The 24,930-nt window shown below is 35.2% G+C and overlaps 1 protein-coding gene across 6 annotated transcripts in view; it reads left to right on the top strand.

Annotated features, from left to right (window-relative positions):
• AHR (aryl hydrocarbon receptor) overlaps window positions 1–24,394 on the top strand; it is a 39,054-nt gene extending 14,660 nt beyond the window's left edge. For 2 of the 6 annotated variants that reach the window (XM_036429258.2, XM_036429263.1), the window contains exons 3-11: window positions 12,185–12,288; window positions 12,625–12,714; window positions 14,785–14,908; window positions 15,826–15,956; window positions 17,558–17,760; window positions 18,428–18,537; window positions 18,908–19,049; window positions 20,345–21,569; window positions 24,066–24,394. In XM_036429258.2, coding sequence (XP_036285151.1) covers window positions 12,185–12,288; window positions 12,625–12,714; window positions 14,785–14,908; window positions 15,826–15,956; window positions 17,558–17,760; window positions 18,428–18,537; window positions 18,908–19,049; window positions 20,345–21,569; window positions 24,066–24,209 — 2,273 coding nt within the window. In that variant the 3' untranslated portion in view covers window positions 24,210–24,394. Of the gene's footprint in view, window positions 1–12,184; window positions 12,289–12,624; window positions 12,715–14,784; window positions 14,909–15,825; window positions 15,957–17,557; window positions 17,761–18,427; window positions 18,538–18,907; window positions 19,050–20,344; window positions 21,570–23,848; window positions 23,920–24,065 lie in introns of those variants that run through there. The other 4 variants (XM_036429260.2, XM_036429262.1, XM_045578148.1 and 1 more) reach the window with 4 other exon arrangements.
• The last annotated feature ends 536 nt before the right edge of the window (window positions 24,395–24,930 follow it).

Below are 24,930 nucleotides of genomic sequence, written 5' to 3'. Positions count from 1 at the left end.
TTTATTTTTTGTTCTGGTTCAGTGCATTTGGTAGTAGTTCCTTATTCCCCTATTTGCATCATTTCTTAACCAGTTATATTATCTTGAATTGTAGGTCCTTTGTATTACTGGTTTTTATTGTGCTTCAGAATAGCCTGAAGAGCTTGTTAAAAATGCACATTCTAGGGCATGCCCCTTTTATGCTGATTCTACATAAGTTCTATGTTGAAATCAGGAATCTGTATCCTATATAATAAAAGCCTAATATGCTAAGTGTCTAGTCGTCCATTCAACCAATCAGAGCATAATATGCCAACGATATGCTAAGGATGCTCAATCGCTCGCTGTGATAAACACTGACCACCAGGGGGCAGACGCTTAATTCAGGAGCTACACCCCGGTGATCAGTGTGCTCCCACAGGGGTAGCGCCACTCAGCCAGAAGCCAGGCTGATGGCTGGCAAGCGCAGCAGCGGTGGTGGGAGCCCCTACCATCTCCACGGCAGTGCTAAGGATGTCTCACTGCTGGCTTAGGCCTGCTCCCCAGCAGTCAGACATCCCCCAAAGGCTCCTGGACTGCAAGAGGGCACAGACCAGGCTGAGCACACACATCCCCTCCCAGTGCACGAATTTTGTGCACCAGACCTCTAGTTTTTAATAAGCAGCCTAGATGAATCTGAGGCAATGATTTAATATGGCCTTGATAAAACACTGAATTAACTTTTAAAAACATTGTTTACTTTATCTTCAGAAAGAGAAATCCAAATGTACAAAATTTGAGGAAGACAACAAATATATTTGCTTGAGTTTCAGTGGCAAGCATACACTAAACAGTTTCTTAGGTTGTGCCAAATACAAGAACAGAGTTAGATGGAATGTAAGGGGAAAAAATCAGTAAGAAAAAAAAAAAAAATCCCAAAGTTGTGTCCAGTGGTCTAGGATGGCAATGCAATTTTTTTGAGAGGACACAGGGTAAAATTTTAAGGTAACCCTTAGACCTGAAGGCATACTAAATGCAAACTGTTGGCAGTCAGTAGGATTTCTGTGTGCTAAAACCACTATTAGGGAAACAGTCTAGTGAAGTTAAGGGAAGCTCCAAGTGAATAACAGGATGCAAACAGGGGGTGTGTGAATTCCTGCGGAAAGGACAATATAAACGAGTAATCATACAATCTTGTTAGAGAGGAAACTCAAGTTTTACTGTAACAATAGATATTTTTCCAAGAAAATACATCTATTTATTGCAAGTTTAAATAATCTAACTTGGATGGATCTTTTTAAACTTTGGGGCTCTGCTATCCTGCATAAGCAATACTTAAAACTTTTTTAAGTACAACACTAACATTTATACATATTTAATTAAAACATTTTAAAATATAACTGAAGTGCTTGAACAAGACAACCATTTTCTCAGTTAAGGTTAGAAGCAGTTCTTTAATACTATTAAATTTAAATTGTTTTATGATAAATTTTGTAATTCAAGATTGTGCTTTTTTCTAAACACTGCATGAGTTCTGAATTCACAAAGAAGAAATAAAAGGAAAAAAAAAAAATTTCTGCCCTAATAGCTTAAGGTCTAGTGTCTCAGAAACTGACATACAGTATATTATTAATGTACATTAAATACTGGTAATGCAACATCTAAGAAGTATTTTAAAGGGATGTGTTATTAGTTCAGGCTTCAATTAAAGACATACTTGTCGGAAACTTTGAATGTTTAATCCTTAAAAACTCTTGAACTACATATATATTCTAGGCAGTGAAGCTCAGAGAATCATTTTTCAGTTTTAGTCTTTGCTGATGCTACCGATGACATAGTCATTTCAGAAATGTTACAATGTAGTGCTTTATTGGGGGATGCACTTCACCATGCCAGATAATTGCCTATTTCTCTCACTAGAATGGAAGTTCCTTGACAATAGCTTAAACACTTAAAGCAATGCCCGCCCTATAGTAGGCATTCAATAAATGTTTATTAACTTTATTTCATTAACTTATGTCTGAAAAGCAATGTAAATTTCATATAGAATATTCTAGATTGATGTGTTTAGACATACATTTCTGGGGCTTGTTTAAGATGTTAATATTCTTTTTACTATTTCCAGATAATCTTTCTGTTAATAGCCAATTTGCCATTGTTGGTTGTACCAATTAGTTTATTCTCTGTCTATAAATATCCAGATGCAAGAAATAATTTGTTTTATTGAATTGTTGCAGTCAGAGTTCTTACATGGTCTGTGACTGGTTGGGTTGGACAGTGAGACATGTTGGTGTATTCAAGGTCTCAAATGTCAAATCTCTTTCGCCTCTTTTGAACTTGTTAGTATCACTCTCTCCTTCCTTGGTGCTTTCAGACTGCCGGTGCCTTCCTTAGCCATCCTCTGCATTCCTTTGTCATCACTTTATATTTATCATCTTGTTCCTGGGCCACTGCACCTTTTCTTCTTTGCTGGATGCTCCTTTTGTACTTCACAGCAGTCTGGCAGTCTTGTTACATTTTTATTTTGTCAGCATTGATGGGATGTACACATAGGCCTCTGGAGTTAAAAAAAAAAATCACACCCTTTGCAAATTTGAGACATGAAAAGTTTAAGAATAAGGTGATAGTTTATTTTTTTTTATTTCTGCACAATGGACACATTTAGACACATTTTGGGATTAATCATAGACTAACAGAAATAATAATTAAAACAGTAGAAGCTGCATAAGTTCTAGTCAGTTTTCCTCGGTAGCACTGCTCTTCTGTGTTACCTTATATTCCTCCTTGCTTATTCTTATTTTTTAAAGACTTCTCTAAATTATTGTATTTTTTAAGTATTTCTGGAGATCCTTTCGTTTTTAGCAAATAACAGAAATCCAAAATTGCTGTTTTCTGATGTTGGCAATTAAACATTGTTAAGTGCAAGTTTTCACCTTTCAGGAGAGATTAAGTCATAGCAGCAGGGAGCCCGGCGACAGGTAAGTGGGCAAATGGAGCTATGACCTGAGGAGTGTGTGCACTTTGTGCTGGGGATGCAGACTGGAAGAGGCCCTTCAATCCTTAACGTCATCTTCAGACCTTCTCACCAAATTCCAGAATGTTAAGATTATACTGGCCTTGTTTAATAATTTTAAAAAAGTGGCACCTAAAAGGAAGAAACAAACCTCAAAATGAGTATTAAACTCAAGTACCTCTGAGATAGAAAACATTTACTATAAAATAACTTCATGATTGTAATCAATAACAGTATATTAAGAGAGAGTAGGGTGTGGGCAGTTCCATTCCAGCCTTTGAAATTGGTTGATCTTCAGAGAAAGGGTAGTCTCCTCCTATACTGTCTCTCTCAGTGTCAGGATGAAACAGTGGGCATTGGTCTTGTTGACCAATCTGAATAGGTACAGTAATGTTCTGTTGCTAGTAAGAGTAATTTCAGCATATGAAAATTTGAATTAGAGTTCATTATTGTCTATTAAAATATTTATCATCATGTACCGTATTTTTCGGACCATAAGACGCACCGGACCATAAGACGCACCAGTTTTTAGAGAAGGGAAATGAAGAAAAAAAGATTCTGAAACAAATAGTGTCCTAAAATATTTTATGTGCATTAAAACCCAACATCACAGTCATAAACACATGTAATCAACCCTGTAAAGTAAACAGCAGCATTTAGAACCATTTTAGAGCCGGGCAAGCACACAGAGACCACACAGAGCCGGGCAAGTAAAAAAACTTTTTTTTAAAAGTATATGTGTAGGTATATTTGGACCATAAGACGCAGGGACTTTTTCCCCCCACTTCTGAGGGGAAAAAAGTGCATCTTATGGTCCGAAAAATACGGTAAGTAGTATGTTTAAATTATTCTCATTTTGGACAGCAATCCCCAGAATTAAAAACTTAGGAATAACTAATTCAAGTTCTCTGTTGAGACACAAATATCTGAGATAAAAAGACAGAAAAGTCTTCTTTCTATGAGACAGTAGTAGGGATCAATGACATAATTTAGTAAAATATTCAGAGTAAATATTGCATCATTTAAAATGTAATCATTAACTGAGAAATCTTTTACCTCCAACATGCTGTCTGAGTCATGGGTTATTCCATATGACCCTTTAAATAGTGAGATGGATAAATTTACTTTGTAGAAAGGAAATAATTTTTCTTTCCGAGAAACAGAAACATGCTTTTGTGCAAATGCATTAAATCTGACAAAAGTGAGTTTAGGGATCTGAGTTTCTGATTCCTAATCTTGCATTTGCAAATGTCATAGGGAATAGTTTTCTGGTTAATTTGTAAACTAGATAATGTAGGGGGAAATCTGAGTTTTGAATCATTAAAATAATCACCATTTTATAAAGTGTATTATTTGCATACTAGAGTATTTCAAATCTCAAGTGTAAAAAATGCTGTGTGAGGAGAGGATGAGAACAGTTGACATTATGTGATGATCATTATGTGATGATCTTAACATTTATTCAACTTCCCCGATTACCTTGGGTCTTTGGTGACTTTATTTTAAATTAAAAATTATTTGTGCTCCCTTCTTAGTCTTCCTTTGGTAGGTGCTTTAACAGTTCATTTCTGGTTCGTTAGCTTTTTTTAAAAAGAGCTATTGTGTTTATTCAACTTTCGCTTGCATGTTTCCCTGGATTTCAGTCCTGTTCTGGTATCTGTAACAAGAACATTATCTTGAAAAACTATATATATATATATATATATATATATACACACACACACACACACACACACACACACACACACACACACGTATCAATGCCAAGAATAAGCTGTAAAAATGAATGAAGGAAAAAGTTGTTTGAAGGGTTGACATTGTATGAAGTTAAATGGGTTTGTATCTGTCACTGTACAAAGTGATTACCATATTATTGACTATACGAGGGGCCGGTGCATGAATTCCTGCATGGGTGGGGTCCAGCTGGTCTACCCCAATGGGGGCCAATCAAGGCTGGGCTGGCTGGGCGAAGGGAACATGGAAGGTTGGCCCGCCAGCCCTGCGGCAGATCAGGCCAGTTGTCCAGCCATAGTGGGCATCATAGCAACCATTTGTTCAGTGTTCTGGTCGCTGGGTTTTTATATATATATATATCAATATATATAGATTCCCTATATATTACAATCCCCATAAGTTATATAATTTATAACTGGAAGTTATCCCTCATATTCTCCTAATTCTAGAAATGTTCAAAGTGGGTTTGTTTGCATAAAAGGTCAGCACATTTGAAATCATCAAATAGTATTCAGTTTCATTTAGCCATGCCATTAGCCTTTTTACATTGTAATTCAGCTATGTATTTCCCTCCCAGAATTCACATTTAAATATGAAACTCTATAATATTTATGATACCTTCAGTAACTAAAATAAAATTTAGAGATTCTTTTGAATTTTAATTTATGGACTTTATAAAATCAAATCCATGTAAATTGAAACATGAATAAAAATAATAGTATTCATATGGAGTCAGGTTAAGGTTGTATTCAAATCTTGGCTCTTACACTCAATAATATAAACTCTTTGGATCAGGAACATATCTCTTTTTCATCCCATATTCTAATTTAAAGTGTGAAGTTCATTAGATTTTATGATTAAGTTTAATATTTTATTTTCTATAGGTTACTTTCATCTCTGAGTTTTTTTGTTTGCTTTGACACAGTTTTTAAAAATGTGACAAATATATATCAAAGATTCAAACTAATTCAAACTCATTACATCCTTTATTACATGTTTTGCTTCTTTCCTGTCTTAAATTTATTACTTTAATGGGTTTTCTCTTTGATCATTACCAAGTGTTTTATGACTAGGATCCTTAATTGCTTGACTATGAATGGTTGAGTTGGTCATAAATTTAACCTTTAGTCTTATTTTGGGGGGAGGGAAGAGATAATACTAAAAGTCAGCCAACTTTAGGCAATTTTTTGTTTTTATTTTTTCCCAAATATATGTTTTAAATGTCTATAATTAAATCACTTGATTTTTTTATGATGTTTTGTGACCTGGTTAATGGGAAACTACATCTTCACATAACAGTGTTTTAGAAATTGTGTTCATATAACATTAATCACTTTAAGGCCTGTAATGACACACATTATGACTAATTTTTATTTATTAATCTTTTTATCTGTTACTTTTAAATCCTGCTCTTACAGCTTTTTGACTTTTTGATCAACCAGTATTAATCAGCTCAAATTTATTTGTTCATGGCTGAGGTTTAGATTTTGGAATCATTATAATATAGTTGGACTAATATTTTAAACCGTAGGAGCTATTAAAACCTTCCAGGGGAAAGTATATAGAGTAAGAAGAAGAATACCAAAGATGAAATGTCTTAATGATGGTCAGAGGTAGAGGAAAGCAAATTTGTGCATGTGTGAAATCTGAAACCATAGTAGGTGATAATGTGTTCACTTGAAATTGCTTTCATTTGGTGTTTCAAATTCTTAAATTAGAGGGCCAAAGAGAAAATGGCACATGAATGGGTAAACAAAAATGGAAATAATACTAAAGGAAGTAGGTAATTTCTGGTTCTTGGTTGTCCATAGAAGCCATCAAACCATTCAGGTGTCAGCAGTGGGTGGTAAGCAGTCAAATTGGTTCAACTCAACCTAAAATTGTCCTCATTGAATCCTTTCTGTTTCTTCGAGCCTTCAGTTTGCCCACATGATGTGGGGATGCCCTTTTTGGTCAGTTTTAGAGGTTATTTCAGTGTCAGCTGGATCAGTCTGTGTGTGATGAAGCCAGCATTCCCTCTCTCTGTCTCAGCGTGGTACTGGGAGAGTGTCATGTAACCAAAGCACCTGCAGACAGGAGACGTGCAGGGAATTCATTCACTAATCTTGTGGCCTTAGATAAGACCTTTACCCTCCACGGTCCACGTTGTCTTTGTCCTCTCAGGACAGGAAAAGTGCTTGCCTGCCTGATGTTTTGAGTTGGCAGTGGATTTGTCCTAAAAATAAGAGATTTGTGAAGGAAGTGTCACAATTAAAACTGTTATATCAAACTTCATTGTTGAATATAGGTAGAGGCATATGGACCTGATTTTAATATAACCTGAGAATCCCTTTGTTGAATTAATTTTGTAATTTTCAGCTTTTTTTTTTTATATAATGTGTAATAATTTATTACCCCCTCTCTGTTTCGAAGTGGCACACATTCAACTTTAGACACTTTGTTCAAGGACAAGTGACATAGTTTGCTTTGGTGAGAGTAGAAAGTATGGATACAGTATGCTTGCTAAATCAAATATGTTTTCCTTTTTGTTAAGAAATACTGCATTATTTAACCCTACCTAATTTATAAAAGTTTATGTAGTTGGATTTTATAAGTTATAGCTTTGCTCTCTTTTATGCTTATATCAGTGTGGGAATAGAATTTAACTTTTTCTTCCAGAAGTATTAAAGAAGATGATAAATATTGTAAAATAAATTGAATTCATAGCAACAATTAGATTTAAAAGGCTTATGATTTTCCCTGGCAAGACATTTTATCATGTCCTCATTCTGTTTAAATGCAAACTATAGTAACAAAATACAAAATATAGTTTACCACATGCCAATATTTCTTCCTCTTGAATTTCTCTAACAATTCAGAGTCTATTTTCTGGAGAGGAAATACTTGGCTTATAGGGAAACATGGAAATCTGAGCTTAGATATAAGGAAGAAAAGTGCCGTACTAGGAAATATGGATATGGTTAAATGCATGTGGGAATAAGACTTGAATCAGTCTGTAATGGGACAGTTTGATAAGCTTAATATATTTACACTTAAATTACATCATCAATTAAAGTTTTATTTGTACTTCATTGATTTTTCAGTGAAGAAATAGTTGAAATATTTTTAGTTTATTAATATTTCATTGAATGTTCAATGTCACATCTGCACAAATGGGATTTTAACAAATGTCTGCTTAGTATGCAAATCCTCCCCAAGTAGCAGAATCAGCTAGAGACGTTTTTTCAGAGATTACATTTTCTTTCTACGAACTATCGTGTATTTAATTCCCATGGTATATGTTAAAAGTGTCCTTATGCATCTGAATAGGCATATAGTTTTTATAGCAATTTGCTGTTTTATAGTACTTTCAAGTCTTTGTTGTAGATAACATTGTGGGTATCACAAAAGTCTTACTGGATACTTAGTACTCTCTAGAGATGAGAAAATATGCCACTATTCCTGGTGTGCACTTAGTGTTAGTTTTCCATAATGGTTTGAGGGTGTGTAAATGCAGCATATAGCTGTGAGTTATAGATTCCAGGTCCTATTACCCAGGTACTCAACATGTTATTTTAGGCTTCACAAGAATTGGTCTCCAGACCTATCACTTCCTCATTTAAAGATGAGGGAACTAAAGGTTGAAAGGAGTTAGCAGAGGGAGACGTCTGGTAGCTGGTTAATAATAGCAAACACATTCAGGGTCAGGCTACCTCTAATCCAGGCTCTGCCACTTAGAACTCTATGACCTTGGGAAAGGTTTTTAACCTCCATAAGTGTTTCCGAACACATTGAAAGGTCAAGAACGTCCACTCTCATAGGACTATTGTGAACATTAAATAAGATATAATACATGGAAACTGCTTGACATACAATGTGTGCTCAGAATGTATATTACTACTAAGGAAATTACTGAAGGCCACTCAGATGCTAGGGAGAGGCACTGATGACAGTATCCTAGGTCACTTTCTGACTCTTGCTGCTTTCTAACCAAGGCATGAGATGTATGTGTGAAAGTGAGTAGTATTAGTTACTATAGCTTCTAATAATTTTAAGAAGGGAGAGGTAGTGAGTATATAAAGAAAGAGAGATCAAACTTCATGGAAGGCATAAATTACATAACTAGGGTTGAAAGGCCAGGACATCAAAGAAGTTTTCTAAAATGTCACATTGTATTTTTTTAGATGACAATGAAAAGGGAGTTCACCCTTCCTGGACGCATCCTTGCACAATATTTACTTAAATCCTTTACAGATTATTAACCTTAAACATGAGAGCAACAGAAACATTCGTTTGTTTTTCCAAGTGCCCTCCAGTGATCCTTCCCCCAAATGCACTTGTCACTTTTCCCACTTAAGCAGTAGTTATATATGTCTCAGTTTCCGAAAATATTGAAAGGTCAAGAACGTCCACTCTCATAGGACTATTATAAACATTAAATAAGATATAATACACTGCCAAAACCGGTTTGGCTCAATGGATAAAGCATCGGCTTGGGGACTGAAGGGTCCCGGGTTCGATTCCGGTCAAGGGCATGTGCCTTGGTTGCGGGCATGTCCCCGGTGGAGGGTGTGCAGGGGGCGGCTGATCGATGGCTCTCTCTCATCGATGTTTCTAACTATCTCTCTCCCTTCCTTTCTGTACAAAATCAATAAAACATATTTTTTAAAAAAAAGATATAATACATGGAAACTACTTGACATACAATGTCCTTCCAACATTTAGAATGGTAGGCTGTTTAGAACAAATTTCTTCTTTTCTGTCTCAAGTTCCTGTAATACTTTAGTTAAATATCATTTGGTACTTAATATTTTTCACATTCTTTTCTAGTTCTTTATTTCCATGGCTTAGATTCCCTACTTAAAGGCGTCTGCCTAATGTATAATTACACTGGCTAATATCCCAAATACGAGGCCAAAAACAAATTGTAAATTACTCTGAGATGGATGGTTTCTTTCATTCCTTACTCATCTTCTCAGTGGACCAATAACTCTAGTTGGAACTAACATTAATTCTATTGATTAAAAATTAATTTTAAAAGATTCCTACTAGGATAATTTAGAAAGTTTAAATTTTACACTTGTTAGTGTCAATTTTCAAGATTGTTTCACTAGTTTCCTAATGTAAGAGTTTTATTTTTGTGTGTATATTTTTGCTATCATTTTCATAGAGAACTTACTGATATTTGGTATAACTTAAATTGTGCCACAATTTGAAAAAGAAAAAAAAAAGTGGAGTTAACCCTGACATCATGAAGTTTTAATGCATTTACGCAAATTTGGCCATTAGAAAGCAAACAGCCATTAGAAAGCAAACAACAACAAAACTACACAGTAGAAAAGGAGAAGAAGCCCTTTCAGTGAGAAGAGATTATGCATTCCCTTTGGTCTTGATTGACTGTTAGATCGATTAATTTACCTAAAAGTGTGTTTTGGCCTAAGGAAATCTGTTCTCTGGCCTTTTGTAGTTGTTATATTCAGAGGCCAGACTTTTGGCCTCTTCTTTCAAAGAGATATGTTTCAGGTTCTGCAAAGGCAAGAATTTGGCATGAGATCCCAGTCTGGCACTTGATGATTTACCAGAACATGAACTTCAAACAAGAAATGGTTTTATATGACTAGTGCCCCAGTGCACAAATTAGTGCAAAGGTGGGGTCCCTCAGCCTGGCCAGCAACAGGGGCAGTCTCACCCAGTCCTGATTGAAGCCAATGGGACCGGCCAGCTGGGGAGGGCCCATAGGAGATTGGCTGGCCGGCAGAGTAGGGACTGTGGGAGGGGCCCAGGGTGTGTCTGGCCCTCTTGCTCAGTCCCTATTCAGCCTCTCAGTCCCAATTGGCCAGACCCCAGCAGCAAGCTAACCTACTATGAGTCAGAGCATGTGCCCTCTGGTAGTCAGTGTGCATCATAACAAATGGTCCAGCAGTCCACTGATCAGTCGGACACTTAGCATATTATGCTTTTATTATATAGGATGCTTTACTCAGATCGAGAGAAAAGCTGGTTATTAGTAAGTCTCCAGTTTTCACCAAGTCTCGTTATCTTTCTCAGATAAATCTACTGAAATCAGAAGTCTTAAATCAAAGTCCATTTTGTTTAATGGTTTCTCTTATTTAACTATCACAGGTTAAAAGAGAATAGACAAATGGAAAGATATTGTGGCTATATCTGAATGGTTATACTTTCAATCCATAAGCTCTGGGAAATGGGGATAATCATTAAAGCTTCCATTTATTGAACATATGCTAGGAACTTGACCTGTATTCTCATTATTCTTCACAGCAATCCTGCAGGATGGTTGGTTGATTTCAGTTATCACTTCACATATTAGGAGACAGGCTACAAGAGCTCACACGTTAAGTGGCAGAGCTAAGATGTGAACTTAATTATATCAGACACCAACATTCACATGCTCCTAAATAAGATAATATCTGAGAGTGCTTGGAAAAATTCTATATAGGTAAATAGTAGTTATTTCTGTTCAGCTGTTGCCTCCCAGACTACAAATACATACATGCATGTGTGCATGCACACACACACACAATGAGAGAGAGAGATGGGAGGGACAAAAGGAGAAAAACATTACAGTAAGCCACTACTAGTAGTAAGCATCTCACCATGCCATCAGCCTTCTTTTTATTTATATAGGTTATCCCCAAAAATGTACACATACTTTGAATAATTATTAATTCCATGGGTTAAATATAAAAAGAAATAAACATCAACTGAGCCATCAGAAAAAAGTGTTTGTACATTTTTGAGGGACAGTCTGTATTATTCACAAGCAGTTAGAAGATAGTAATGAAGGAGAAGCCACTTTACTAATGTCCAAAATTTAGGATTAAACAAAAAAATAATGTGCAAATCTTTATTGTGGATGACTTCAATACCCTCTAGTGGGATAAGGAATATAGACTTGAGCCAATGGAAAAAACACACATGTTCTTGGATAGAATAATTCAACATCATAAATATAATTCTTCATGAGTTAATTTGTAGATTTAACATGCACCTAATAATAATACTGATAGCAGTTTACCCCCAAACCAGACAAGACATTCTAAATTTAATGGAAATATATTTCTTGATAAGGTGTATGGTTGATTCTTTCTCTTTACCACCACTAGTTCGTTGATGTTTAGAATATTATTTGTAGGTATTAAAATTATTTTTATAGATTATATTTTGATGAACCTTATTCTCATAATACTAGGATAGGAATGGGAGGAGTATTTATTGCAGCACCATGCAATTCTTTGAAATTCCTAGACTAAGTTATATTCCAAAAATTATATAGGGAACCATCAAAAATTATTCTTAAGATTCTGTCATCTGAGTTGGAAATCACCCATTGGCAAAGGGTTATTTGCTGTCATTATAGTACACACCAGTATTTCCTTTTTTTGTTTGGTTTGGTATATAGAGGTTTTTCTTCACAGCCCTTGGAAACCATTTATTTTTAAAACGTCTTACTGTATCATTGTTTTTCTGGTTTTTCCAAAGTTGCACTAAAATCCTCCCAAACTGACAGAAATGGAATCCAGGATAACTGTAGAACAAATTTTGGGGAAGGCCTGAACTTTCATGAAGGAGAATTCTTATTACAGGTAAATTTTAATAAATATAGTTCCTTATAATTAGGATGACAGTTGTAAATGGAGAGTCCATTCATGGGTCGTTTAATTACTTCTAGTTCATTTTGAGTTAGAAGTCACCCAGTGTCGCATTCCACTTCTGTTTGCACTGCAGTGGCATATAATGCTCCACTCCCCAGATGTGTGGTATGTCTCTGTGTGTGTGTGTGTGTGTGAGAGAGAGAGATTTGTAATCATTTAGCCATTTTAAAGAGTTTTTAGCAATAAAAGTAACAGCCTTAATTGAAGTCAATATTTATGAGTGACAATATTAGTCACATACTGATTTTATAACTTTTTTCTCGGTAGGCTCTGAATGGCTTTGTGTTAGTTGTCACTACAGATGCCTTGGTCTTTTATGCTTCTTCTACTATACAAGATTATTTGGGATTTCAGCAGGTAAATATTCTCAGGTCATTAAAAAAATTTGTACTTTTTATGTACCTTATACTTTAGGGACACAATGGATAATTGCTACATATAAAATATCAAAATATGTGCTATAGAATAAAAATTATGTGTTTTCAGCTAATATATTTTATACTATTAATAATTTACTACATTATAGTTTCCTTAAAAGTTTATGCGATTTATGCATATTGTGTTTCTCCGCTCACTTATGAAGGAACTCATATAAAAGAAATATTCAGGGAAGGGGCAGACAGGGTTTGAATGGAGCAGGCAAGAGGATATTTGCCATCTAATTCATATGGATATCCATATGGCAACTATGGCAAATATGAAATAAATGAGGTAATATGTAAAGGTATACCATGGCTTATACCTTTCATTCTGATTTATGGGGATTATGGAATCTTTGCTGAGGGAAATGGTATTTAAGCTAACTTAAGGAAAGTGTAGGATTCAGATGGGTTGACAATTGTGGAAGGGACACAGGGAAAAAAAGACAGAAGTACTAGAAGCAATTGACTAGAATGCTTTCAAAGAGGTGAATGTGTCTTTTTTTTATTATTGAATGAATAGTAAGTGGACTAGTGATTAAGGTGTTTGATGTATTGGAGGGAAAAGAATATGTTATTTGAACACAGTTGAATGCTAGGTATACTATGTATCAATAGTTCCTAAATTCTAACCTGCATAAGACTCACCTGAAGAACTTGATAAAATGTTATAAAATTTTAGGCCTCAAACCCCCCCCCCCCCCCCCCCCCCCCCCCCAGTATTCTGATTCAGTAGATCAAAGCAGGACCCATGGATGTGTATTCCTAGCAAGCTCACAGGTGATGTCAACTGCTTGTTCACACTAGTATTTAAACTGAAGATTAATCTGTGCTCTATACACACTGGAAGCCATTAAACATTTATTTTAAAGGGAATATGTATACTCCAGCTTGTGTTTCAGATGATAACTCTGGCAACTGTGTAATGTCTGTCATAGAGGTGGCTTAATGCTAGAAGATCAAGTTAATAGGGAGATTTCACTAAAGAGCTAAACTAATGGAATCTAGCTGTTACCACAATTTCTAAAGATATTCCTGAAGATAATTTTGCTGACCCAACCTTAAAACTGCTTTCACACTTTTTAAATTATGAGGAAAATACACTAATGTCTATTGAAAGGCCTGTTTGAAACTTAATTACCTAGTTATCTTAATTATTTGATAATGTAATTCCTATCCATCATGAAATCAACAAGATTAGCTATTTCCCAATCTATTTTCCCCTATATGTACACATGAGCCTAGATGTTCTTTAAGAAAACATTCATATCTGACATGGGTGGAGGCTTAGGCACCATTGAACTGCAAGTTGTCACTCCTTAGTGGGCAATGATATAGATATAGTGATTCACCATCAACTATTCTTTTTAGTTGTTTAGTATGGCATAAAATAGAATGCACAAAGTGTTTTGTTGAAACTTTCATGTGTGTATATGTACATATGTGATGGGTAGAAAATATATTCAGTAATGAGTTGCAGTAAAAAAAAAAAAAATATATATATATATATATGAAAAATACTGTTTTAAGGATCAAAGGCTCATCACTGGAATAAATGCTGGGAGGCAAATAGTAGAGGAAGAATTCTACCCTGGTAAAGGCATATTTCTTACTTTTTCGGAGTCTACTTAGGATAATTCAATTACAAAAAAACTGTTAGAAAACAGTGAAGAAAATACATAATGAATATTATTCAGCTTAGAGAAGTTAGAGACAACTGGGTATTTCCATAAAGTTTTGTTAAAAACGTAGGACTTAAAAGATCAAAAAGGGATAAAAATAAATGAAGAAGTGACTTACTTGACTGAAGAATATTTATATGGCAAATAACTTCTGGCTTATCAATTAGAGCTAGTCTCTTCCTAGCTTTTCCTGTCTTGGGTAACTGGAGAGCTTTGCAAGCCATTTGCTTTATTCATCACTAATCTGGCTAGGTTCTGAAATCACATTAGTATGTCATGTTTATTTCTTTAGTTGGTACTATCTTATTTGTGTTTTTTCCCCTTAGTCTGATGTCATACATCAGAGTGTGTATGAACTTATCCATACTGAAGACCGAGCTGAATTTCAGCGTCAGCTACACTGGACATTAAACCCTTCAAGACATACAGACTCTGGACAAAGAATTGATGGTAATAATGTTTATAAAAGATAGCTTTGGACCCTGGGTATCTCAATGATTAGAGTGCCATCCCAATATGCCAGAGTTGCAGGTTCGATCCCCAGTCAGGACACATACAAGAAACCAAGGAATTCATAAATAAGTGGCACAACAAATCCATGTCTCGCCCTCTCCTTTTCCCTATCCCTCTAAAATAAGTAAAATGTAAAAAAGGTAGTGTTGGTGTTTTTGATATAATTCTATGAAAAGAGGCAGAGAGCCTATGGGGGCAAAGAACTCCTTGGTGAGGGTAGGAAAGTAGTGGAAAGCCATGTGCCTGTACATGTAGTTCACACAGAGGCTAGTGAGCTACAGAATGTTTTATTCTACAAAAAAATGACTTATTTAATTATTTTGTTTCTTATTTTGTTTCTTATTTATATAATGATTTTTTTTGCTATTAATAAAAAAAAATGAATATATCTAAGGAATGTGACAGCCATTGATGACTATCAAGTGAGAAAGTGTTCCCATACTCAGTAATGCATTTTATAAAATTACTCATACTGTTGTGAAAAATGGGAAGGAGTGTGTGTAAAATGTTCTGTGTTTCAAAAGGCACACAATTTTTAAAAAGCAAACTAGCATATCCAAATATAAAAAAAACAAAACACAAAAACCTTTTCTCAATGTAAACAGTGTTTCCAGAAGTTTGTGGAAGTATTAGAAAGAAAATAAAATGGCATTAAAAAATGGGGAAACTGTTAGCAGTTATTGGTCAATAGAAATTAAAAACGGAGTAAATTTTGGTTTTTCATTAGCTTCTGGACTGAAAATGATTATCTTTTTGTACAGACTCCAATTTAGAAATTAACACAGATTTCAACTATCTAAACACTTAATTTTACAGCAAAGTGGGAAATAAATGTGTTGCTATTATTTCTCCAGAAGCGAATGGCCTCCCCCATCCAGAAGTCTACTATGACCCAGACCAGCTCCCTCCAGAAAACTCTCCGTTTATCGAGAGGTGCTTCATTTGCCGGCTGCGGTGTCTGCTGGATAATTCGTCTGGTTTTCTGGTAAGGTGCAAAATCTTAAGACCCTGTCATTTACTAATTTATAGAAATAAAATAGTTGAAATGAAACCAGTATTCTTCGGTTATATTTGAGTTTGGCTTTAGAAAATCTATTTCATCAAATAATTAAGGAAAATAACTTTTAAAATATCATTATTTGTGAATTTTTTTTAATCCTTTCTATAACTCCGAAACCACACAGAATGAGGGAAATAACCTAGAAGCTTGTATTTTGCCTACTTTTAGGACTTTTTAGGTATGTGATGAAGAACTATGTAGCCCTTCTTTAATAGAAGAACGCTTACTCTCTTTGGATGTAATGCCTGCTAGACAGAGAAATTATACTGGCCTTTTCCACGTGGCTAGAAAAACTGCCACGTAGAGAAATGGTTGTTCGTTCAAGCAGGAGATGCTGTTGTGTGGTCTGAATACCTGGGTAGGATAACCACAGAGCAGTTTAGGCAGGATACCGGGGCTGCAGATGGTCTGCACCCTTAATATAGCACACTTCAGAAGAGAACGTGCCCAACTAAGTTTGGGAGCCAGTTCTCAAATTTTAGATGGGTTTTCTTACTGCAGGACTTTTCGGAGCCTTTACCAAAGGTACATATTATGCTCTGATCCTCAGTGGCGATGGTCATTCAAGCCTTTGTGAGAAAGTCTAGTTGCATTCATCTTGGAGCTCTTCATCAAATTGCAATACTTGGCTTCCTAGGCTGCCTGTGACACATGAGAGAGACATGCAAACCTGTGTCAAAACTTGCCCTGTTTTTTATTTAGAAAATAAAGGGCAGCATAGTATCCCAAAGTGTACCCCCAGCTCCCCAGAAACTATAGCACACCCCACCAGCACAGGAGAAAGAGACTACAAGGTATGTCGTTGCATATTACTTTGGTGAGTTATCAGGAATTTGAAACAGATAATCAAATCTTAAACATTAGCAAACAATGATTTTTGTGTTTGTCATAATGTTGCTGACCCAGAGTTAGAATTGCTTTGGGATAGTTTTCATAGTACTGATGATCGATTAGTATGTATTTTCTGAGATGGAGTAGGAGTGTAATTGGGCCTTTTCTTTCTTGTGCAATTATCATACTGATGTTAGAATTTTTCCTTGGCCTGGTTATTACTGTTTTAAGCAACGAAATAGATCATGTTCCTGCTTAAATTGCACTTGTTTTCTGTCTCCTACACTTATTCTCTCTCTCTCCTCTGATAGAGAGCTCTGCATTTGTGATATTGTGAGTCGTTTTAATAAAACTATTTGAGATGTGGAATACAGTTCATGTGTGTTTGAAAATTAGTATGTACTAGATCACCATTTATTCAGACAGGAAACATATGAGTGCATGGTCACTTGCGCACTTAGAAAATGATGCAGGTATTCTTGTTGTGACCATTAAAAAGCCAGGAGGGTTTCACCTTTCTGTCCCTTCAGAATAGTCCTCACACTACTTTGGAATTGTTTTCTTATGGAGAAAGGAACGAAAGAAAGTAGCAGTTGTCAGCTTTAAAAACCTTAGATGTGGCCAAGACTGAGCCTTTTCAAAAGGAATGATTTTTAAACTGTTAATTTTAATGAGCTATCTTTTGTGTTTTTAAGGCAATGAATTTCCAAGGGAGGTTAAAGTACCTGCACGGCCAGAACAAGAAAGGGAAAGATGGGTCGGTGCTTCCCCCTCAGTTAGCCTTGTTTGCCATAGCGACTCCACTTCAGCCACCCTCCATACTTGAAATCCGAACCAAAAACTTCATCTTTAGAACAAAACTCAAACTAGACTTTACACCTACTGGTTGTGACGCCAAGTAAGTAAAACTTTTCTTAAAGTAAAAGTTTTTATTAGATGTATATATTATACAATGCAACAAGTCTCTCATAGAATGTAAAACATATAATGTAGATAATATTGTACATTATTATAGTAGCTATTATTTCATACTCTTTCAGTGTCATCTTTAAAATAATTTCAGGTTCATCAAATCATTTTATTCTTTCATAGTTTTTCATACTACTTGCCCCAGTTTCTATGTCATAACGCTGATGTGCTTAAGGAGTGAGATTGTTAGTTTGTTTTACATTTTAAATTATACAAACTTTACTTGAACTTGAGCCCTGGAAGTTTAGTAACTTACAGAGAATTATGTTTTGATATGAATGCTTAATATCACATTCCATGTCATTCCTTTTCTCCTTTCAAATATGGTAATAGAGATGTTTGAAAAACCCTGCTCAAAAATGGAATACTACAAGCATTCTAGATTTTTACTAAATGTTTTGTTTTCTTGCATAATCTTCTTTCAAGAGAAGAAAATTATCTAAAACTGAAATTTGTAGCCATAAGCAAAAGAGAGCAGTGAGAGATTTCCACCTGCTAATATAAAATTCTGAGAGTCAAGTAAAACCTATTGCAGCAAATAGCATATAGCTGATACCATTTAATATGAATGAAATAACGTAATTTCTTTTTCACAGAGGAAAAATTGTTTTGGGCTACACTGAAGCAGAGCTGTGCATGAGAGGATCAGGGTATCAGTTTCTTCATGCTGCTGATATGCTCTACTGTGCTGAGTACCATATGCGGAGTAAGTTGTAGTTCCTTGTTAACATGTCCATAAAAGGGGCATATACCCTAGTGCAGTGGTCAGCAAAGCCAAATATCAACATAACAATGATTGACATTTCTCTTGAGAGCCAATTTTTTTTTAACTTAAACTTATTCTAACACCACTTCTTCCAAATAGACTCGCCTAGGCCAGATATTTTGTGGAAGAACATGTGGTTCGAGAGACGCAGTTTGCTGACCACAGCCCTAGTGCATGTGTCAGGAAACTGAATAATTGTCTACTCAATATCATCCTTTATGATAAACTACTCTATAGCAGCTGCCACAGGAATATATTTGATCTTTGGTGATAAATTATCAAACTTAAATTTGACTTATTTTTATTTTAGTGATCAAGACCGGAGAGAGTGGCATGATAGTGTTCAGGCTTCTTACCAAAGACAACCGATGGGCTTGGATCCAGTCTAACGCCCGCTTGGTTTATAAAAACGGAAGACCAGATTACATCATTGCAACTCAGAGACCTCTAACGTAAGCACAAAGACTTAAAGTGTTATTAAAATAAAAACAATGATAGCAGCAAACATTCTAAGAGAATTTACTCTGCAAATAAAAAGTTAGAATAATACTAATATGTTTAAAAGGAGAAGGCATAGGTGAAGAACATTAAGACAGAATTGATATTTTACTGAATAAATATGTAGATCTATGGCAGGAGAATAAAGAAAACTTGAGGGTTTTATCCTGCGCATGTAGAGGAAAGATGAAAATCTAGTGCCACCTGTGAAGTAAATATATCATTGCTTTGCTTAACATAGGTTTTCTAAGCAAGCATTGATTTTTAAGTTTTCTACATATTCTGGAAATGAGTATTTTGTCAAGTATGTGCATTGTAAATTTTTGCAGGTGGCTTTAGATATGAAAAGGAAAACTGATTTCTTATCTACTAAAGCTCCAAAATATTTAATGAAGCAATGCCTCTAGCCATAATTTACAGTGCCACAAAGTTTTATGTTTATATTTTAGGTTGTAGTAGATAATTTTTGCAGGGGGAATCATAAACCTCCCAAATCATCTCTGGTGAGTTAATTGATTAAGGTCCATTTTTTGTATTAAAATGAAAGCTTGTCTATTTAAAAATTGGATATATATGTCCAGTTGACCAGTAGCATTTATTGAAAATGGCATCTTTCCTCCACTATACTGCATTTTGATCAGATGATATATTTATGGTTGTTTACTTATTTGTGTATGCCTTCCATTTTGATTGTTTTCCTTCAACATTGCCTTGGCTCTTCTTGACCACTTTATATTTTCATTGACCACTTTATATTTTCATAATACATTTTAGAAATCAATTGTCAGTTCCCACCAGAAAATCTAAAGGGATTACAGTGACTATAACTCATTTTGAGATAATAATAATAATCCAACTCATTAACATATACATCAGGATACATGGTTGTGTAAAATATTTGCCTATGTCTTTATCTCAATAATGGACTGAATCTTGTATATCTTAATACTATTCCTCGATATTTTGATATTTTAAATGATGTGAACACACAATTTTCATATTGTGAATCATGCTAATCTTTTCCTTTATAGCTTCTGGCTTTTATTTAGAGATGTCTCCCCTACTCACATTCCCAGAATTCTTGCAGTTTGTGTTCATGTTGGGATCTTTGTCCCAAAAAACAGTATAGTCTTTAGAACAAATTCTAAATCATTTAAATTTTATGGCACTAGGAAAATAATTGATAGTAGGGAAAAGCACTTTTATTTTGACATATACTGTATTTCCCTTGCTGTTTTTATAATTTTAGAGATGAAGAAGGAACAGAGCATCTAAAAAAACGAACTATGAAGTTGCCTTTTATGTTTGCCACTGGAGAAGCTTTGTTGTACGAGGTAACCAACCCCTTTCCTTCCATAATGGACTCCCTACCAGTAAGGACTAAAAACAGTGCTAGTGGAAAAGATTCTGCTACCCAGTCAACTCTCAGTAAGGATTCTCCCCATCCCAGTTCTGTCTTCGGTGCCATTATGCAACAAGATGAGTCAATTTATCTCTGTCCTGCTTCCAGTAGTGCTCCTTTAAAAAGAAATTTTTTAAACGAATCTCTGGACACATGCAGTAGTTGGCAGGACAGTATTGCACCAGCTGGAAATGATATCCTGAAACATGAGCAAATCGGTCGTTCTCAAGAAATGAACCTGACCCTTTCTGAAGCTCATGGAGGGCTCTTCCCTGACAAAAACAGTGACTTGTACAGCATGATGAAACACCTAGGGGTTGATTTTGAAGACATTAAACACATGCAGCAGAATGAGGAATTTTTCAGAGCCGACTTTTCTGATGAGAACGACTTCAGAGACATTGACATAACAGATGAAATCCTGACGTTCGTCCAAGATTCTTTAAATAAGTCTACCTTAGCGTGTCCAGGTTACCAGCAGCAGCCGTCCAGGGCACTGAACTCAAGCTGTATGGTGCAGGAGCACCTGCAGTTGGAGCAGCATCAGCAAACGCAGGTGGCCATCGAGCAGCAGCAGCTGTGCCAGAAAATGAAGCATATGCAAGTCAATGGCATGTTTGCAAATTGGAGCGCTAACCAATCTGTGCCTTTTAATTGTCCTCAGCAAGACCTACAGCAGTACAGTGTCTTTTCAGACTTACCTGGGACCAATCAAGAGTTTCCCTACAAATCTGAGATCGATACTATGCCTTATACAGGGAACATTATTCCATGTAACTCGGCTGTGTTAGCACAACAGTCCCAGCGGACACAGTTAGACTTTCCCCTGGGGAGCTTTGAACCATCCCCATACCCTACTACTAATTCTAGCTTAGAAGATTTTGTCACATGTTTACAAGTTCCTGAAACCCAAAAGCATGAACTAAATCTACAGTCCACGCTAGTAACTCCACAGACATGTTATGCCGGAGCTGTGTCCATGTACCCATATCGGCTGGAACCGCAGCAGAGCAACATGGCTCAGATGCAGTACAGTCCAACCATGCCTGGCCCACAGGCATTTTTAACCAAGGTAAGGATGTTCTCAAACGATGTATTTATCATGTAAGAAGAATCATTAAATCAGTCCTGACATAAACTAAATATAAACCTTTTTAATCTATTATCTACAGCATTTATATCAGAACATGTCTGATTATGTCTGTGACTACTTTTTTTTATAAGCCAGTATGTTCCAAACGCAAGTACAAGTATATCCTTTTTAGCTGAATTGTAAAGGAAAAAGCAGTCAAGCGCTGAATATGTCCTTAAGTCAGTGGTTGGCAAACTCATTAGTCAACAGAGACAAATATCAACAGTACAACAATTGGAATTTCTTTTGAGAGCCAAATTTTTTAAACTACTTCTAACACCACTTCAAAATAGACTCGCCCAGGCCATGGTGTTTTGTGGAGGAGCCACACTCAAGGGGCCAAAAAACAGCGGTTTGCTGACCACTGCCTTAAGTTACCTGGTAAAAGTAGTTACAAGTATATTGTTTAAAATAGAGATTTTGATTTATCTTTCTTGATATTTAAAAATAATTTTCTCAGTGTTTTGATATATAGTTGAAATTGGGTTAAAAGGTATTTCTTTGCATGCCTTTGCCTCCGAAGGTCATTGGAATTTAATCCCAGGCTCCTTCGTATTCTCTAGCAATCCCTCTGTTTTATGTGCCACAGCCTCCTTTTATCCCATCAGGGGAAATGTTTTTCTCTGATGTTCTTAAAAGGGCAATACAGCTGGCTTTCTATCACGGGCCTTGAGGTTGATGTATTTTTACTATTTAAATGTGTCATTAAAAATCCTTCTAGCAGCAAGCACACTTTAAATCTAAATCACTTTTTAAAAAAGTTAACGTGAGTATATCTGCTCTCTCTGGCCATCCAGGAACACAGCATGTTTACATTTATGCTTTTCCATTATAAAATAGTTCATTTAAAAATGCATTTCATCGTTTTGAAGAACATCCTGACCAAAATTAAGTTCATTGTTATGTAATAGAAAAGGGCAGTGAAAGTTTCTTAGTTTCGTTCCTAACATCCTTTAATCACTATAGTCTATTTTACGTTGCTGTGAAGTTAATCATAGGTAGGTACCTTACCTCATATTCTCTTAAGTAGTAAAGAACTTACTTGTGTAATATTACATTTTGAACTCCCGTTAGCTCATGAGTTCTCTACAGTGATCCCTTCACTACTTTTTAAAAATATATATATTTTATTGATTTTTTACAGAGAGGAAGAGAGAGAAATATCGATGAGAGAGAATCATCAACCAGCTGCCTCCTACACACCCCCTACTGGGGATATGCCCTCAATCAAGGTACATGCCCTTGACCAGAATTGAACCTGGGACCTTTCAGTCCACAGGCTGACGCTGTATCCACTGAGCCAAACAAGAATTTTGTAGACCTATCTCTCTCTCCTTCTCGGCAGATATTTTTAGTACACCTCATCTGGGACTAGCCACATATATATAGAGTGGCTACCCTGCCAATTTTGGAGATTTAATTTGAAAAAAAGAATGAAATTTCAGCTAGATTAGGTTAAGGAAAATACATTAAAATTTCACTTTTTTAATGTGGCTCACATTTCCATTGAACAGCACTGCTCTAGATAATACATTTAGAGTAATTTCTTTAAGATCCAACATTCTCTGGGCAATTTGAAGAATTGACAGTTGCCATCATAGATCTAGATTATGTGGGTATTACTATATGTTTTGAAGGCTTTACTAATCAGTATTTTGATTACTGAAGCCTATTGTTAAAGGTTAAAGGTAGATTTTATTTGAAGGAATTAAGAGTTTGGTTTTAATCTGGAAGTTTCTATAACTCTCGCTATGTACTCTAAAGGCTCTGGTATCTATAAAACACTACAGAACTGTGTCCATCTCCCCCATAGTAGTTATAAAAACCAGACCAATTTCATTGTAAGATGGCAAGACAGCATTTTAATAACTTGATTCTGAAATTAGGACAATAATCATAGTGGTCCTAATTACCGAATCAGGTTATTAAAAATATAGTACAAATAAGAAATTGGTTTACCCACAGTCTGAGTAGTAGGAAATACTTAGGTCATCTGTTCCAATGTAGTAATCTCAAGTGTAATAAATTCCCTGGTCCCCAGAATTTGACTGAGATGAAATCTGGTCAAAGAAAATTTATTACAGAGATTATTCAATGTGGGACAAAAATAGTTTATTCTTGTATTATTTTCCATCTGAACAACTATAAACCTATCATATTGTATACCTACTTTAACCTCACCCCGTATTACTTATTACTATTACTCTTTGATTTATTAGTTTCTATTCGAAGGCAATGCCTTGATCAAATGATCTCCTGATATATGGAACACCAAATATATGTGCTCAGTATTTTTCATTGAATGACTTTAAAATTAAGCGATAATACAGTAATTTGAAATTTAACATCATGTAGAGTGAAGATTAAAAAATATTTTAATAATGATTTAAGATACCTTAAAGATCCATTCTAATAAATTGCTGTTTTTGTTTTCAGTTTCCGAATGGAGTTTTAAATGAAACCTATCCAGCTGAATTAAATACTATAAATAACTCTCAGACCACTACACATCTTCAGTCTCTTCACCATCCATCAGAGAACAGACCTTTCCCGGACTTGACATCCAGTAGATTCCTATAATTCCACGCCCAATTTTTACTTTGGTTTTGGTTTAAAAGGTGGAAGATTACAGTTACTAAACTGTCAATGTTGGACATCAGCAAGTCACATGGAGGCATTGATGTATGTTGTTCCCACTGTTATTACCAAACCACATTTTAATGTTTTTCAAAAAGAATTAAAAACAATTAAAAACATCAAAATTAGCCCTAGCTGGTTTGGAAAATTACATAGACTGTAATCATTCAAGTAGAAACTATATGCCACAGGCTGGTGAGATACTATCTACATTTCACATTTTGAGCACCACAAGTTATGCAAATTTTATTTACGGGAACTTTAAGATTCTCTTCAATGAGAAAGTTTTCTCTACTGGAATTATTTATGTCAGAATAAAAAGGTAATGAGTTTTCAACTTATGAACCAGAAGTTACCAAAGTAAACTATTTCTTATATTAAAATAAGTGGTTTGGTGCTTTCCTTCCTTGTTAATGTAAGTGCCTCAAAGTTTTTTCTACCTATAACACTGTAGGATGTATATTTTATATATAAAATAATGCCTTTTCTTTTTAAAGTTAACATTTTACACAAATATCATTTGCATTTTTTAAATTCAATAATTTTTATTAACCTATGCATGTTTTAACTGCACTATTTACCCACTTTCTTCAGGTAAAGAACAAATAATGACTGAAAAGATAATTATTTATTTTTATTTTTTTTTTTTTTTTTTTTTTTTTTT

This window comes from Pipistrellus kuhlii, unplaced genomic scaffold, assembly GCF_014108245.1.
Source record: "Pipistrellus kuhlii isolate mPipKuh1 unplaced genomic scaffold, mPipKuh1.p scaffold_m20_p_10, whole genome shotgun sequence".
Taxonomy (NCBI): domain Eukaryota; kingdom Metazoa; phylum Chordata; class Mammalia; order Chiroptera; family Vespertilionidae; genus Pipistrellus; species Pipistrellus kuhlii.
Note: the sequence above shows the minus strand (reverse complement) of the source record. Positions and strands in the feature narration are given on the sequence as shown.